The 18,907-nt window shown below is 39.1% G+C and overlaps 1 protein-coding gene across 4 annotated transcripts in view; it reads left to right on the top strand.

The window, feature by feature from the left end:
• The window catches only part of LOC126836977 (probable nuclear hormone receptor HR3), a 48,531-nt gene that overhangs the window by 12,550 nt on the left and 17,074 nt on the right, over positions 1-18,907 (top strand). The window contains exon 1 of one of the 4 annotated variants that reach the window (XM_050570699.1): positions 6,052-6,891. The exons of 2 other annotated variants lie outside the window; for them this stretch is intronic. In XM_050570699.1, the coding sequence (XP_050426656.1) occupies positions 6,705-6,891 (187 nt within the window). In that variant the 5' untranslated portion in view covers positions 6,052-6,704. Of the gene's footprint in view, positions 1-6,051; positions 6,892-12,942; positions 13,032-18,907 lie in introns of those variants that run through there. One more of the 4 variants, XM_050570702.1, reaches the window with a different exon arrangement.

The raw sequence follows: 18,907 nt of genomic DNA, 5'->3' as shown, positions 1-18,907 counted from the left end.
TCAACTGCGCGTTTAACGAAATACTTACAAATCGATTAAACGGGGCGACCATTCAAAATTGACTCAAATAAGTACCGAAGCTGAGTAATCAGAAACGTGACAGTTGAAAATTGCTTGAAACTTGATCAAAAATATTTTAGTTAATTCGAATTTATTAGTTTATCAAGTTGGAATGTTTTTAACAAAATCAAATTCTCATATTAATAGAACCATATTGATTTTCATCCCTTTTTGTTTGTCACTGCGATCTCTTATCATATGTCCCTCATCAGAAGCCGTTATCAGCTATCACATATTCTCTTATCACCACAGATATACGGGAATCAAAACCTTATCACATGTTTATAACTGTTATCACTGTTTATTACAATTAACAATTTATATTATTTTATACACACATAAATCCCACAAAAATGGACTTTAATTCTTATCGATAGTTGGCAATTTGGTTTATTATATTTTTATCTGTTCTCATCACTTGTATTTTATTATCAGCATCTGCAATAAGTCTTCCATATCACTATCGGCGACGGTTAGGTTAGGTTATGAGTACCGTTTAATCAAAAATAGCCCTGTACCTAATAATAGCAGTGTAGGAGGTGTATTTTTGCACCTTTCTCTAGTCGTTTCTGGGTTATGATAATAACAACAACGGTAACAGTAATCGTATTGCACGTTACCACCCGAGGGTAGGTTGGCAAGGGGATGTTGTGCGGTGGTGGGTAGGGTGGTCGATGAGAAGAAAAACGAGGGGAACGTGTCTCCATTGACTACCGACTACCACTCGACGACTGTGTGTGTGTAGGTACAGTGTCCTTGAGATGGTTTCCGCGATTGCATTGCATATTATTATTATTATTATTATTATTATATAAGAAGACACAGTGCGCAGGGCTCTCTCCTTGGCCATATTGTTTTTTGTCGTCATAGGTCTTATACTCCTCTGTCTATGTTGTATATCGACGGGGCAGTTGCATCCGCGCGCTCTACTATACAAGTACAACCAACCCCCGGGGCCGAAGGGTGGGTTTTCCCGCAACCCCCTGACATAATTAGGTGTATATATATATATATATATTGTTGTGTACAAAGTTGACAAACGCGGGGCGGCGGCGCTCCGGGAATACACTGTTTTATTATTTCCGGCTAAACCCGGGATCGACCTACTTACGGGCTGGCTCGGGTATAAAAGTCGTATTTCTAGAAAATGCCGCTACAATGAAAACACTACTGAAAATAAAAGTACATTTCATAATATTATTGTAATACTGTGTACCCACAACGAAACGCTAGAATGGTAAAAAAAGTCAAAAAGTTCTAATCCAACAACAGCTGTGCACCTATATAAATATAAACGACTCGGGAAATGTCTCGAGAAAAATTAACTGCACTTGTCTTCACTTGACTACTTGGCTGATGTGTTGTTCGACATATTTTGAGTTGTACACGCTTAGGAAAACAATCTGTTTTCAAACACCATTTTGTTCGCTCGTGTTCAATATAAACGCTTTTTGCCAATTATTTGACATTAATAATAAATTCTTAATCAAATTTAAGACGGGCCAAACTTTAGTGTGTACACGTGGGTTATCAATACAGAAGGAAACCGTTTCAAACTGTACAAGGACATTGTAGATTTCCGTATAGTATAGACCGTTCATGTAAGTAACTTAATAAACAAAAAAAAAAAATACAACATTATGTCACATTAATATTGTCAATCTACTGCAAATAACAACGGTTTGTGTATACTTTGAATACAGTAATAAAAATTTGATCGTGTCAAACCGGCAATCGAGTGCCAAATTAAAATTAATTGCTGTATTTTCGTTTCAAAAAAAATACAACAATTAATATAATAATATATAATAATTATAGATATTATCTTAAATCGTTCCGGAGTGTGACACCACTGAAAATATGAAACTCGTGTCGACAAGTGTTATGAATTAAGCACAAACTATTATTCCAATATTATACTTTTTATGGGTTTTATCGTATTTCTTTTTCAAATTTCTCTTTTGTGTTCAAAGCATAGCTGTCGCTATATTTCAATCAATACTATTGCACGCATAGAGCTAAATTAACGCCGCCTGTTTAATTGTACTCAAGTTTTAAAGGAAAGCAAAAAAAAAACAGTTTCAATAATACATCACAACCGTGTAAGCATTATTCGACTTTAGCGTTATCTGTTGATTGTACTGTAAACCTAAGTCGATTGCCCGCTAAATTTGAAATAAAACAGTGAAGCCAACTTGATTTGGCCAAAAGCACGACATGAAACGAGGTGTTGCATCTTAACGAAAATGATTCGAGGAAAATTGTGTTCTCAGGGCGGTAACTAATCATTTAAAATGTAATTATTCGGCAATTATGAATTCACATGAAATTTAAATGCATTTTCCAAGACCTTGGGTAGACCCGGCTGCCTATGGTATATTATACAACACGATAATAATATAATCATGTTAGAACGCCATTGCACAGTCCCTGGTGATCCTGTTGTCCTAGATTCGCCGGCCACTGCCCACTAGTTATATTATTATTATGGGAGTAATAAACTCTCATATAGAGAGGATAGTGTGCTGGCCGGGAATTTATATTGCACACAAGGCAAGCAAATCCACACAATGTCCCGAGGGTACCTGGTTTAATTTTTTTTTAAATACAAAGGGTTATTTTTTTCCACCCGGAGAATACCCGTTGATTGCTGAACCTTTAGGTGTTGGGTTAATAAATCATGAAGTATAAATTATTATAGCTGCCATCGATTCAAATGTAAGATCTCTATCATTGGCTATTGGATAGTGGGTGAAAATGAAATTCTCTAAACCAAAGTTGAGCTTTTGGTCGTCCACCAAAGCCCCCTGTGTAATTCCTTATTACCATTCGGTCTGGCCTTAGGGATTTGGCAGAGGGGAAATGAGGCAATGGGAATCACAGAATACCTGTTTAACTTGCTTCCCTAAACTCTGTCGGTTTAGGGTATATATTAGCTATGTAAATCATTTGACCAAAAAAATACAGACAAATTACCTTCCACGCGGTTAAACCACGTCGGTCGGACACGGATCAATAGGATATTGATCAGGAAGGCAGCGATGCAAGGCTGCTGGCTGTTTTTAATATTAATATTATTATTTTATTGTTGCGAAACAGACCAATACACAATTTTGCTATGTATACATCAAACGAACGTTGGACCGCACCGTCGCTGTCTTTATTGTTTTAAGGCACGTGCATAGAGATAAGAGTGTTTGGGTCGACGACAATCGCATTGATATTAAAAAAGAAATCATTTTTTTTTTAAATAATTATTATAATATTTAAGGAAAAAAAAATACATAACAGCCGACCCGAAGACGTTCGTGGGAACGCCTTTGACGGGAAACCGTGAACTTTTGTTAGTTGTTTATGTTGTCATAAGTCAACACCGTCGACAATAATACAATTTTCTACGCGCATATTATTACAGTAATAATAACAATTATTGTAAAAAACCAGTCTCGAGCTAAACAACAACAACTGATAACGGTGTGAGAAATCCCATGGTTGTCGTTTGATACAAAAAAAGAAACATATTGTATTTTTTTATATAGATACAGGATGATTCGTTGAGGAAATCTGTTAAGAGTCTTAGTAGTTAAGTCTTAGCATTTGTTTTCCAGAGCTCTGTCGAATTGTTGAAACTCAAACTGCAACTTGTTAAACTGACAATATAATTTACTGATAACCAGTTTTGGACAAGTTGTTTAAGTATAAAATATGTATGACTTGAGAAAGTACTGGAGTGTAGTATTATAATTTGTTTTTTTTTTTGCACACATTACTTCACCTGCCATCCTAAGTTTTAGACTTGAGTGACTTTCAATGCGTTTTCAGCAAATTATTACACTTGCCTTATTAAAAATATCAATATTGTATAGTATTGTAAGACTACACATAAACCCAGGTGTCTCGGAAAAGGAAAAAAAACCCTAAAAAATTGCAATAATTATTTTAAGAGAAACCCACTATATATTATTTTACACTTCTACCTTTAACGAACCGTCCTGTAATAGTTATTATTGTTATATTAACATAACATAACGGATAAAACGGGTTTCTTTAAATTTTGTAAATAATCAACCGTCTACATAATAATATATTATTCAACCGAACCGACTGGCCATTGTCACACACAACGGAGGAGCTAATAATATGGGAATGCAAAAGGGACATTTTTTTTTTTGGGTTAGGTAAAAAGAGTCACCTCGTTAAGTACACACCCGTTTTGAATGCCAGTTAATCGCTGCTATTCAACAATACAACGGTACAAAAGTGTTAAATGGTATTATCAGCAATGCTTGTACTTATTTGCAAGTCAGTGTTTTTTTTGTATTTAACAATTATAGTAAGCTGTGTTTGTCTGTGTAGTTCTGCAGTAAACCTAACCTAACCGACATCTTTCAAGACTTAAAGCCAGCCCTATTAATACCAGCCGCACCCTCTTATCGCACCTAACCTCACACAAACAGACCACATGGCCAAAAACATTGTACTTAGGTCAGGTCAGTGTGTATCAACTACTAATTGCAGAAAGGAATAATATGTCCCCATAAAATTAAATAAACCAATGTTACAGGTGACACGAAAAACCGTCCAGGCCAGACTGGGAAGACAACTAGGTGTAAAAATAAATGACTGACCTTATTATCTACTTAGGAAAAAAAAATCCTCTCGATATTTTTTGAAAAAATAAAAAAATCAACACCAGCGTGCAATTGGCAGCCATTTTGAATTGGTACATCGTTTAAAAAAGCAGATATTGTTATTGACATACAGTTTTTATTAATATTAAATTCCAGTTACTGGACTTCTGTCCTATCATAACAACATCAGCTCATCTGCATACTATTATTAGTGTAATATTAATATTATTTATGTGCGATTATATAATATACTACTCGATAACATCCTGTTGCATAAAATCTCAGTGTAATCGTCTCATAGGTGTTCAGGTTTAAAGCTCTTGTTCACTAAACCATACCATGGGCATCAAAACATTAAAACATAAAAAAGAAAATTGTAAAACCTAACCTAACCTAACATTAAATGTTCAAGTAAAATTGATAGGATCTATTCTATTTATTTTTATATGTTTTTTACACTCTGTTTTGTACTGGACGATTTAAATATTCATAGTGGCCATCAGTGCCTTAATAGTCGTGCTTTATTTATATTTTTGAACAATGTCTTTTTGTACAATTGGTTTATACTGATAACATGTTATTTTGACCATAATTTGTATGATTTTTTAGAAATCTCTATTATTTCCTATCATTTGCGTGGTATTACCAGTTTTAATTTTTTTAAATTTAAAAGAAATATTTTACCTGATTTTAAAAATCTAAAACTTTTGACTAATACCTAACAACTTTAAAGTTAGAATGGAATAAACATGAACACTTTTGGACTGCTATTGTCCCATCTTCCCCTACCCTAACTTATAGTTTTCTTGACAACTCATAGTGTGTGTGGCAATCCTAGTGTGTTTTCTGAATATTGCTGATTATTGTTTTTTTTTTTTTCGAAATAACATATTATACAATATTACCTACTCGAGTGTTATTTATAATAATGATGTTTACAACTATACAAGTTTTTTTTTACACTATACTTAAGCCCCACTAAGGATCCATATGATCTATGAATACAATAATATTATAGTCATGCCGTCTGCGGTCGGGCGTTAGCTCGGTCTATCTATATACACACACATACGGTATTGCCTTGCGCCGCGCGTTCGTGTGTGTATGTACACAGTAAACACACACACACACACACACATTGCGCTTACACACAGATAATATCATAGAACCGTGTGTCCGTGTGTCGTGTGTGTGTGTGTGTATCGCAAGTGTGTGTATTCCGCGCGTTCGTACGCGTCCGCCCCCACCTCCGACAGGCCCGAAGACGGTGAATGGCCATTACGCCGCGCCGACTGTGCGCCCGCCGCCGCCGTAGCCGTAGCCGTAGCCGCCGCCGCCGCAGCCGCCGCCGACTACGTCAGTCAGTCAGTCAGTCAGCCAGTCGGTGAGCCGTCCGTGCGTTCCATCGACCGTGCGCCGTTGTCGTCGTCCGTTGCGTGTCCGTATCGCGGTAAATTTGGCCGCGCGTTTACAAAAAAAAAAAAAAAAAACAATATTTTTTTTCTCTCCAAATTTACCACGACAAAACAAATAATTTAACGTTATAATAGTCGTCGTCGGGTTTTCTCTGTAAAACGATACCTATTTTATTTTTCTACATATTACTCTGCGTGTAGTCTAAACGGATTGCACGTGCCCGCGTATTTCGTTATAAAAAAAAAAAACGCATATATAGATATATATTTTTTTTTCGAATGTTGCCGTTCCGCCTTGTATAACCCGACGCGATAACGGTACACCGGAGCCCGCCCGGGCTCAATGCCCTCGTGCCTAGACCACCGTCGCCGACTCTGAGAGCCTTGCACAACATCATAATATTACAGCGGACATGACCAGCAGCAACAGCACCGCGGACGACGAGGACAGCCGCAGCCGGTAGTAATAACCCTTTCCGGTTTTCGGGGTTGTTTTTCTTCTTCAAATCATTTTCTTCGCCATGTCCACTTCCGGTGTGGTCGTCGTCGTCTAGCGGTGGCCGCTTTCTTCCGTGTCGTACACCCGCCGCCGCCGGTCATGTCTTCGCCATCCTCGTCGTCGCCGTACTACTACGGACACCACGGCGGCGGCGGAGGCGGCGGTGGCGGCGTTGGCGCGACCAACGCCGCCGGGGGCCTGTCCGACAGCGGCACGCAACTGCAGTGCTGTTCGCCGCCGCCGCAGCCGCCGGCCTCGGCCGGATCCAACGGAGCCCTGAGAAAAGGTAAACCACCCCCGAGTTGTCCAACGGTGTGAAAATTGGTCAAAAAACTTATTTTATAATCATTTATTAATAACGTTGTTGTGTCTTATGTTGTGCGTATTATTCAACTTTGCTTATCTCGTTTCCCGTTGGGTTTCCACGACGTTACGTTGGCCCGGGGAAGGGGACGCCGCTCTCCACTGTGTCGGAACTCTCTCCTCGATACCGCCCATTGCGTAACGCGGCGGTCGCGCGACACGTAATAGCGAAAGTTTCTCTAGGCGCCGCCTGGGCGGTTGATCAGCAAAAACAAACAAAAAACACCTGGGAAAATCCAAAAGAAAACCTCAAGACATCCTCGCCAGCACCTTACCGGACCCCTTTGAAAGTCCAGCGAGTCCCAGCCTATCGTTGGGGGTTTAAATGTAAAAAAAAAAAATGGGTTTTTTCGGTACATGTATACCGTGCATACTACCCACGGTTAGCTGTTTTTTTGCCCGAGAGAAAGTCTGTTGCGCAACCGCATCTCCTTCGCGCCGTTCTCTTTGGCGGTTGTTGCGTGTAAAACCGGTATGTTATCCGTCGCACAAGTCCACCGCCGCCGCTGCCGCCGTATATATTTATACTTGTTGAACGGCTGCAGCGTTTGCGAGCGGCCCACACGCCCATGAACCCCCCCCCCCCCACCGGAGCCCCAGAGCCCCAAAAAAACGCCCCAGGTGTAATGGTATAGAGGTGCTGGTCCAAAGGTCTCCAAACGTTTATCTCTCCCTCAAATCTTTTCCTTATCTCTTTTCACGCCTGTGCCCAGTGTCAGAGTCCAACCTGCGCGTCCAACTTGCATTTTGACATTCTCTATATAGCCTGTGTAACCTAACCTAACCTTTTTGGCGATGGAAAACGAACCGGCCGTGAGAGTGGCGGTCCACATCCCTTTGGTTAGGGCAAGCCAGTGTCTGTATTGTACCTTGGGGTCAGGGGACAGTTGTAAAAACGGTCCTTTTTCGTACGCACAACGCGTGTAACGGTAAAGGGCGAACCCTTTACCGTCTTGTTATTTGTCTTATTGTTGTTGCGACGAGGACCGGCCGCTAACCCGTGGCGTCTACCTGCCTCCTCCTACGCACAAATGTATAAATACCCTGCGTTGTCGGTTCGCGTGACACCTTGAAATCGTCGTGCCGTCGCCTTTGGCAGTGATTGGAAGATTAGATACGAGGGAAAATCACACGACGAGGGTACGAGGCTTTAGATTTTTGTTTGGGTCAGGCGTTTGCCCGCCTTTGTTTGTGCCACCTACACGGAGATTGGCAAACACCGGGCCTTTGACCGCCTGCTAATGATTCAAGTGAAAGCATTTTGACTTGTGGCAATTGCGAGTTCGCGTGACCGGCTTGCTGCCCAAAGTCAACTGCGAGGGCATTGCCGCACTCAAAACGCATTGGCATTATTAGCTTTAGACGGTTTTTATACACCTTTTGTCAGAAATCGGACATTGCAAACGTTACCAAGCCAAAATGATTCCAATGATTAATGTAATGTGACAATTAGATCCAGAAACAATATTTAATATCGTTCCAAATGGCATGGCTGTTAAGTCACACTACCAATCATTTGAACCACCTTTTACGGCAGAATATGATGAGTTCGACAGGTGTTGTTGTAGAAAACAAATCCCAACTGGGATGTGCAAATATATACACAATAATATGTTGTACAACGACCGAAAATAATGGATTTTCAAGACAATACAACGCAAAGGACGTCTACAGGAAACCGAACGGGCTGCGTTAATGGAAGAAGAGGATGCACACGTGTATTGAAACGGTTGTTCAATGGAAATCCCTGCGGATCGGTTTACACGGATATATGATAATCGTAGTGGGCGAATGCGGAATGGCTAAAATGAAGAATCCTGGCACCGTAGCATCGTCAACGGTGTCCATTGTTGCAAGGGTTGAGTTTCAAGCATGAAAAGTATTCCTTAACCCTAACCCAGCGCCCGGTGAGCTTCTCAAAGGTCGTCGATAACTCTACCGGCGCAAATTGGTGACAGTCAAGGCTAATTTAGCATCTGGCCAATCTAACGAGGCGGTTTATGATGGCAAGCCAGGAGGAACAACAACTAAAAAAAAAAAAAAACGGTGTCGATCCGTCAATTGTCTGGCGTCAACGATGCGCCGCTGTAAACCGATCCGACCGTCATGTTACACTCTGCTGTAGCTAAAAAATTTTACTCGACCGTCTTGGAACGGCTAACGGGATAACGGTACCGTGCCGAACAGCTGCTGCTGCTGCTGTTGCTGTTGCCGTCGGTCCAATAGAATATTGTATACCTATGTAGAAAATCTTAAACACACATATACCTAGTGTGTGTATTCACTCGCGCCCACACGTACCCACGGTCGAACCGTTAGGATTTATTGTGTGTGTGTGTCAGTGTTTTTTTTATTTTCCTGTCGGAATCGCCACGAGAAAGCAGCGAACCCGGACTCGCTCGTAAACTTATTATAGTATACACATAATTATCATATAACCGCACGCTTTACCCAAAACGGCATCGTTTACTTGCTAAATGTCCATACACAGTAGCTGTTAATAGGCAGTTTTTTTTGTTTGCAAAATCTCAATATACACCTTCGACAAGTACAAATTCTTTCACCGTGCGAAAAATGAATACTTCAATTGGGAAACATCGGATCTTTTTAGCCGAGCACCGCAAAAATGTATAAATAAATTAACATAACAATACAACAAAGTGTAAGTCCAACCCAAGGCAGGCAATACAATCTGGTCAAAGATCTGGCAAATTCGAATCAGACATAGGCACCTTCAAATAACGTTTTTTGAGAGAATTTCAAAAAGGCACAAACTCCAATAGCCAGGGAAAAAGGGAGGCGGCCCCCGTAGAGCGATCGGCGAGACAGTGTACGGTTTAGAAAATGAAAAATGCATTTTTTTTTTTACACTACTTTAATATTTTTTAGTATAGCCGCCTTCGTTTTTTAGTGTACTTAACTCCGGTGCCGCGGACGTCGCTTTCACTTCCCCTCGACCGACCACCGCCTTAGCATAATAATATAATACCTTGTTTTTGTTCGCCCCCTTTGGCAAACAAACGGTAATTTTCGATTCGATAACGCCGACCAATACGGTATTGCCGGGCGGACCGTAATAATTATCGCCGCCGTGGTCGTTATTTAACATTGAAAAACTGGTTGAAATCAAATATACAAATAAATTTAAAATTCAACCGAATAACCAGACAGAACATTGCTGTGGTCTATAGGTGTATCCGATCCGAGACGGAGGTTATGTAATAGGAAAGACAAAAAAAAAACTCACCTTAACGATAACCCTTTACAAAAACAAAACCAATCAAATCTGAATTACTTAAGCCAAAAATGAAAACGGTTGTGTTAGGTCGCGGTTATACCTTATCACCGGAAACGTCTAGTCTTTATTCGTTGCTGTGTCAAACGACAAAGGTACAAATGCCCACACATTAAGTATAAAATCTAGGCTAGACGAGCCGGCTTGGAAGTTAAATCGACTACTTAACAATTGAATAGTTTTGATTTTGAAATTTAAATTCAACGACAGCTGATACACGCTACCAACACTACTGCCACCATAAATATACATACTTCATACTTGTGGTCATGCTTAATAGGTAATGTTCTTGTGGTGGAATTTCTAAATAATAATTTTCATATTTCGTCGGTTTACACATACCGTTATTTATTACAAGACCCTCTTGACGATGATTAGAAAATAATAGAAATTTGTCTGCTCGGTCGTTGGTTTTTTTTTCTCTTTTTTGGGGGGAAAGTACCAAACCATGAAATCGGTTTTTCTCTCAAGTAGGCGCTGCCCACACACACACAGTGTCTTTAAGTATAGCAAACGCGTGCACGAGACCTTTGTCTGTGCCGGTCGGGTTAGGTTAGGTCAGGATTACTCCTGTTGGCCAAATTAAAAAACGATTTCGACTGTTTTTTTTTTTTTGTAGTGTAATTCGGTATCTATGTATATATAGCAGCAATTGTAGTAAAACTACTTAAACGGAAAAGTGAAAGCGGCGGCGACCGCGTAACTAGTCGAAAAGGAAACGCGGTGCTATAGTGGTAAAAAATATAACTGTACTCTCGTGGTGTTGAGAGTGATGTTAATTTTTTAGGAATATATTTTAGAAAACTACACAACATTACAACATACAGCTCGGCGGACCCTATGTACGCCTTATTTGACCAATGGGGGGGGGGGGGCGTGGACCGTGGGGCTCCCGGAAGGGTTTTTTTTTATCGACTTCGGGTGGATATGCAATAAAAAAACAATATATATATATATATATATAAAATTATATTACGATGCCGGACCGGAAAAAAGTTCACGGCGCGCCGTGGGTTATATAATATTCTAGTACACTGCGCAGTGTATACACCTCTCTCGTGTCTATCTATCTATCTATATATATTATACTTGTATGGTACATATATATATATATATCTGTGTTTATAGCCGTCATGTAATATGCGCCGAGATTAAGTCGTGTTAGAAAGCTGCGCTATACGCGATTTCACGTAATATAGGAAGAATAAAAATCAAATAAAATGCCATCGTGTGAGACGTTTTTCCACCAAAAAAAAAAAAAAAAATCTTACGTGACGGCCGCCGTAAAATATTTGTATACATTATACAAATTAGATGTAAATAATTGGGCAGGGATCATAGCTAAGAGACTGCACAGCAGCAGCAGCAGCTCCTATAAAATATAGCTGGAGCGAATATGTTATAATATTTATGCCTTCCGACACTTGTGACCGTGTCACGCACAAGGGTCGTCGGTCTCGGGTTTAACCCGAGCTTTTATTATTAAAAGAAAAAAAAAATAGAAAAAAAATACTCAAGTATACTGTACACAGCTCTTGTCGACCGAGCCGCCGACCTCTTGTGGTCGTCGAAGGTGGCGCCGCCTGGGGATTATTTTCAGGCAAGGGTTAAAGTGCTAAAGTGCCCGACAAGCATGCGAGAATCCCTTTGAGCCTTTCAGCGTTTCTGCTGACGACACACGTTCACCATACACCGTTTTATTATAACCTGACCGGATTACCTCGATCACTACAATCAATGCTAGTCCATCCGTTTTACCCTATGGAGCTTCCTCGACTTCCAGAACACACACACACACACATACCGGCAGTGCGCCTCGTTGCATCTCTGCTGACCGAATTAAAATCTTCCTATTGTGCGGTTTATCCTTTTGCATTCATCGCCGGTCGGGGGTTAGGTTCGTTCACGTTAGGTTAGGTCGAGCACTGCACTTCGATTTTCCAGTTCAACCGTTTTGAAAATTAGCGTTTTGTCATCGTCCAATGTTCACTGAAGCCCTTACTAATATTATAATAATATCTTGAACTGAACCGATTCCCAAGTTTGCCACGTCTGGGTCTGATCCAGAAGAGCTTCTCAATCACATGCCTCCATATTCCAACGGTTCATTTCTCATCCCGGTTGTTTTAAGCGAGGAAGAGAGAGAGAGATGTTTCAGGGCTGGGGGTCTACGTGGAATAGATTTGCTACACCCTTGGGATAAACGGGGCAGGCAGTGTGAAGCTAATATTGCTATTATTCTGTATTGTTTTTTGGCTGCACTATCGCATCGCGCTCTGGTTATTGGGTAAGAAGGTTTTCCGATAAGAAACGGCCGATGAAACAAGAACGAACATGATGAACTCGACGAAGACGATGACGTCACCGTTTAACTGTGTCGGCATACAATGTTTTTCCATGATGCGTAGAAAAACTAATGCACTTTTTTGAGCATCACACATCCGAGTTGTTTGCTGCCAAAAGCTACTATTTTCCACTCGTCTCTCTCGTCGATCTCTGTCTATACTCGGTTCTGCAACTCGGTCACTAGTGTATTTTATAAATAGTTCCACCGTGCGTCCACCGCGGTGCGGCCGGTCCTCCGTGGCAGCCCCTCTCCGCGTGTAAACTGAGCTAACACGGGAACCCTGGACAAAGTTCAAAGGTCGGCTTGGTTTTAGTCTGTAGCCGGGCCGTTTCTCGGCGGTCATGTGTTTGTTGGTCGATCTTAGCCGGACAAAATTCAAATCTCAGCCTGGCCACGAGATTTCCAACGTCACGCACAAATGGTATTGCCAGCACGCGTAACCCCACGGTGAAGTAATGTACCTGTTGTAGTAATGTAGTAATGTGTGTGTGTGTGTGTGTGTGTGTGTGTGTATAGGCAGGTATACAGTAATAATGATTTCTCGGTGAAGTAACACTTAATTGTCGCCGGTGCCACCTCCACCGGGGCAACACTGCAGCCAAAGGCTTTCCTCTCTACGGTTCTCTCACCTAGACACACACCACAAAAAAAAAAAAAAAACACTCACTCTTTGTGTCTGCCGAGGTCGTTATTGTGCTACAGACGCCGGCTCGTTCGCCACGGGTAACCGATTGGTTATTATGATTTAAATAATAAAAAAAAAAAAAATTTGTTTTTTTTTTATATTAATATTATTCGTATATTATGTTTTTTAATTTTTCGCTTTGTTTTGTTATTTGATTTCTTCTTCAATTTTCTATAATACACCTATCCGTCCGAGACGACCGCCGACTGCAGCGATGACGGTAAAAACTTTTTTAACACGCAATAGGTGTCTATATACAGTGTATACATGTTTCCTGCGCGCATGTTGACCTACATTTTTAAACAGGCAGCCGGCGCGACCCGCCAATATATTATTTTTATTTCAATATATATTATATTTTGTGTTCTTATCAATGGGAAATTTTCACGAGAACTTGAGCTCTATCCCGCGTAAGAAAGGTAGTGCGCACAAATCAAAACGCGTTTATCTCTCGTTTGTGCGCCTGCGCGACCCGGAGTGACGCGTTTTCCGTTTTTGGCGCTTCTACCTTTCTTACACGGGACACGGTACGTTATGGATAACACTGTATCATGTGCGCGTTATTTTTCTTGCAATGTATTTTATATCATGTTCTACGTTGTCCAAATATATATGTACATATTGGGCGTGTTGGAAAAAAAAATAAGTTGGGAGCGGCGGTGGCGTCGTAGTCGTTGTCCGCGGAAACACTATCGCTTGGGAGTCATTGGCCTCTACACAACACGCAGAGTACGCTAGCTGCTGCTGCTGCTACGGCATAGACAAACACACTTACATAGAGAAAAATATATATATATATATAAATATATTCCTCTACTTACAAATAGGTATTTCTATCTGTGGTGCGGCTCGATTCCCCGTCGGTGTAGAGTTGGAATTTTCAAGAAACAAAACAAATAGGAGAGGGACAATCGGACGACTTAGCCGGGGAGCCGGCACTGAGATTAAATCCGGTCGAACCGACGACAATAAATAAACAAACAGAAAACAACCCCTCGGACGACGTTTTCCAACCCTTCTAATGAGTATTAGACATAACCGCCCCTAATTGCAAGTCTGGAGAACTATTCACAGCCGAAGACTTTTGTAAATTAGTCGAAAAGCATACAAAAAAAAAACCACGTCTTAAAATACACTACAACAAAGTTACAAAATATGCTTCGAAAATAGTAAGAAAAGTGTTTAAAAAAAATCATATTACCACCCAGTTACAAAAATATTACAATAACGTTACATGAATATTCCAAAATTCGCAAAAATATTACAATAACGTTACGAAAATATTCCAAAAACATTACAATAACGTTACACATAACCGCCCCTAATTGCAAGTCTGGAGAACTATTCACAGCCGAAGACTTTTGACCAAGTTACACAGTAGTTAAGTTTAATTACATTTTCGGTCAGCTCAGTTAAGTTATGAGATATGAAATAGTGTAAGTCCTTGTTTGTGTCAAGTTTTCAAAATTAGTATTCTGTTTTAAATTTCTAATAATTATATTTGTCTAATGAAAAAAATAAGTGAAGCTTATGATTAATTAAAATTAAGTAATAATGACAAAAAGTCAATCCTGCCTAACCCAACCGTTCTTGAGGCTATGTAAGTTTCGTTCATTAAATAGAGAAAATATTGTACTGATGCTTTTAAATTCTGAGACACGTTTTGTTTGTCAAAAAATCCATTTTTTTTTCATATTTTTTACCAGTGCTATTATACAGTGAGTGTATATGTTGAATATGTTTAATAGTACTTGAAACAAATATTTTTCCGCCGAACCTCGACAAGATATTTCTACTTCGTGTGGGATAATATTATAATGTATTCGGAGGTCGTGTACCCCACCATGGACGAAGGGTGGGTGCAACCAAAAGCAATAGCCCCTCCTGTCGCAAAACAAACAGTCTGTCGGCAATAGTCCTATTTCGTTTACAGTATACACAAAAAAAATCACCTATCCAAATACTGTTGTAAAAAAAAAAAAAAAACTATAGCTATTATATCTTTTTTTTTTTTGGATTTTTTCTCATAATTTTTTTTTCGATGTCTGACCTTGGTCAATGATTTGAGTATAGCTGTATTAATGATTCTATTATCTATTAACCTATCTACCCGTCGTTATTTTGATATCTATGGATTTATTTAAATAATCCAACGGCCTTTGTCGCTCTTTAGTAGAGTCTAGACGAATAGACAATATATTATTATCATAACGATTGCCTAAGAGCTTTCGAGACCTGCCCCTTCTGTATTACTGTGATCAAGGCTAGGCACCAACACGTTAGTACTAGTAAATCGAGTTAAGAACGTCGTCCGTTCAAGTCGACTGGTCGTATAAGCAATTTTTTGTAATCAATTTGAATGATAAACTTTACTTATTCGGACGGTTACTTGTGTGCTTATCACGTGCTTTTTTTAATATTATTCCAAAAACCAAGGCAAAGGCAGTTTTCGTTAAATTTGGTTGTACGAAAATGTGACTGAACTTTCACTTGTGAAGCAAGTAAATGTAACTACCGATGATACTTGTATACTTGTAACTTGACCCATGAGATTTTCTTGTCCATCGATTAGCTGGTGGTTAGGTTGGGTTAGTTCATCATCATCATATCATTATCGTCACTTTTCATTGCATTATTTTAGACCATTAAAACAGTGTGCGATGGTTGTATTCCAATGAAAAAAAAATATATATAAATCAAGCGCTCGTTGACTTCTCTACAGACCACAAACAATTTTCTAGCTCAACAAAATATAGTAATTACAAAAAAAAAAAAAAACAAAAAACACCAAGCGTTAACAATAATGACAACAATAATAGAAATAATAATGGGTTAAACAAAAAAAAAAAACCGGTAATTATCGCGTCACCTAAATGAATAGCAATTCGACCATCACGAGGACCAGAAAAAAAAATAAATAAAAAATTGTGTGTTCTCAAAATCACTTCAATTACAATTTGAAAAGTTCCCAAACAAAATAAATCTAACCTAACCTACCCGTTTGGCAAACGGGAAAGTTCCCAATTTTTTTTTTTTAATAAAATATAATCTACATTTTTCAAATTGGTTTTATCATCATCATAATATTATCCTATTAGATTTTATGGAATTTTTCAACAAGAACAATCGTCGACGAATTTTTCCACGACAAATCTAATAAAAATAAAAAATAAAACACAAAAATGTCACTACCATTAAACGTGTAAATACTATCACATGATATAATAGTACAGGCTTCGTTTTTCAGGAAAAAAAACACACACACACAAGTTGTACTCGCATTTAATATGAAAACATTTTTAGGAAAACCATTTTTTTTCGCAATAATAATCGACTGGATTTTTCCACACATCGTATTGAAATTGTTTACATCATTTTTTTCCAAATCAAATATCACCAAAACAATTGTTTCAACAACAAATACTTCTCGAACGGTATAAATATATATAAATTATAATAATTCAGTAGTTTTGTACGTACATCAATTTTATCCAAAAGCTCAAACCTTATATTTTCCTCGAGTGTAGTAAAACATAGATAATAAATAAAAAAACCACATTTTTCACGGTTTTTGTCGATTTTTCCAATTTAATTCTTACCGTTTTTGAGATTAAAAATCGTTTTAGGGTCGAAAAGGGGTTAAAAGTAACGCATCGTTGACATTGCACAACGTTTACAATAAGTAAATAATATTTATGTATTTTTTTTTTCATATAATAGTTGAAAACCCAACGTTTATATAATAAAACATTATTGCTCAATGATTTCCCGGCGTTTAATCGTTCGAAAGCCGTTTATTATCATTTAGTTTTTTTTTTCAATTGACGTACACACGAGCTAGCTACCCATTTACCTTTGTGTAAACATAATACTATATGAGTGTAATATAACTGTTGTTGGATCGTTTTGAATGCTATACTCTTATTTGATTTATTTATCATAACATTGTTATAACGGATTCTGTGTGTGTCTCTCTCTCTCTCTCGCTGATTAGATTTTTTTCTTAGACTTTTTAACACAATCTTTTCTACACAGAGAGAGGAAACTATATTAGATAATAATAATATTATTACATATTACAAAAGTTAACGACGGATTATTTTTGAATCGTTACAAAATTTCCAACGGGCTACCGCTTTGTACTTACACAAACGGCCACTATGTGTGTGTGTGTGTGTGTAAGTGTTTAAAGTGTATAATATTATATTGTGCTGCGCTGCGCTACCGTCGCCGCTACCGCCACAACTTATCCCCCCGTTCGCTGCACCTCGTCGCGTTTAACACTACTGACCTACTTTCTATTGCAACCGAGTGGGAGAGATAGATAGAGAGAGACAGAGTGAGAGACAGGGAGAGACACTCTCCGTGTACTACAGCTCTTATAATATACACACACACACACTACACCGACACAGCTAGGCTCACGCTAGGCTGTATATATAATAATAATATTAATAATATATATATATTGTATTATACACAGTAACGGTCGTTCGAACGGCAGCGCTAATGTACTGCTGTGTAATTTTATAGCGCAGTAGATCTCCGCCGCCGTCGTTGTAAATTTATGGTAAACAGACAGATTGCAGTTGTCCACAAAGACAACGCAGTTGCACTCATATAAGATTAAAAATAATATCCAAAATATACACAGATAAGCCCCGCGAGCCGTGCCGTGCCGTGCACAAAAACGGCTAACGATATGCGACGGGAATCCCGCCGTCGACGGGGGTACCCCCGTCCGGGTCCGTAGACGGGCGGGTGGTAAACTACGGCGAGGGTACCCCCGTGGACGGCGGGATTCCCGCCGCATATCGGTAGCCGTTTTCGTGTATACCGTGGCTCATCTGTAGAGATTTTTTTTTTAATTAATGCCCAACGATATATATGTATATATATACATACTATTCGATTACTATTAAGCCAAGATTAACGTACGGGTTGGCCATTGTATATTGTGTGTATGTGTGTTTGTTGTTGGTAACGATCCGACCAGGCAGGGGCCTCGCGCTTAGGACGGACAGGCGGGTCGTTGAACCCGACCGTGTTGGCCGGCTATAATAGTATGTGTGTGTGCATAACAGCTGACTGTAATGTATTATAGTCCATTTTTATTTATTTTTATTTTTTTGCAAACTCGTTTGCCTATCGAAATGATCGAGAACCGACGACGACCATGGTGATGATCGTCGCCATCGATCCACGACCATTTTACAACCATCATCCGTTATGTACACCGAATAATAATATCAGACCGGTTTTGCGCGTATTGTTGCGAAACCGGAAAAATTTCTGTACACAAAAAAATAAAAAAAAAAATCCTAAACAAATACATTACAAACCGCTTTTTTGTGTTTTCAATTTTGTACCGAGCCAAAAAGAAACGTCGCAAATAACGCGTTATTATGTCATTGCGCTCGGGCGTTTTGGATGGTAGGTGTAGTAGTACTTAAACTCGATATTAAGTACACAACGATAGTCGGATATTAATATTGTATACAGATAAATAATAATAGTAAAATATATAATAATAATAACAATAATAATATTGGTCTGTGCGACCCGCGGCGGCGGAGTTATAGGCAATCGTAGTAGTTATTTTTTTTAAGGTC

This window comes from Adelges cooleyi, unplaced genomic scaffold (assembly GCF_023614345.1).
Source record: "Adelges cooleyi isolate 19-005CV unplaced genomic scaffold, UGA_ACOO_1.1 ACOO_flye_CR_arks_rails_tigmint_CR_PRNA_247, whole genome shotgun sequence".
Taxonomy (NCBI): domain Eukaryota; kingdom Metazoa; phylum Arthropoda; class Insecta; order Hemiptera; family Adelgidae; genus Adelges; species Adelges cooleyi.
The sequence above is the reverse complement of the archived record's forward strand: the minus strand, read 5'-3'. Positions and strand labels throughout refer to the sequence as shown.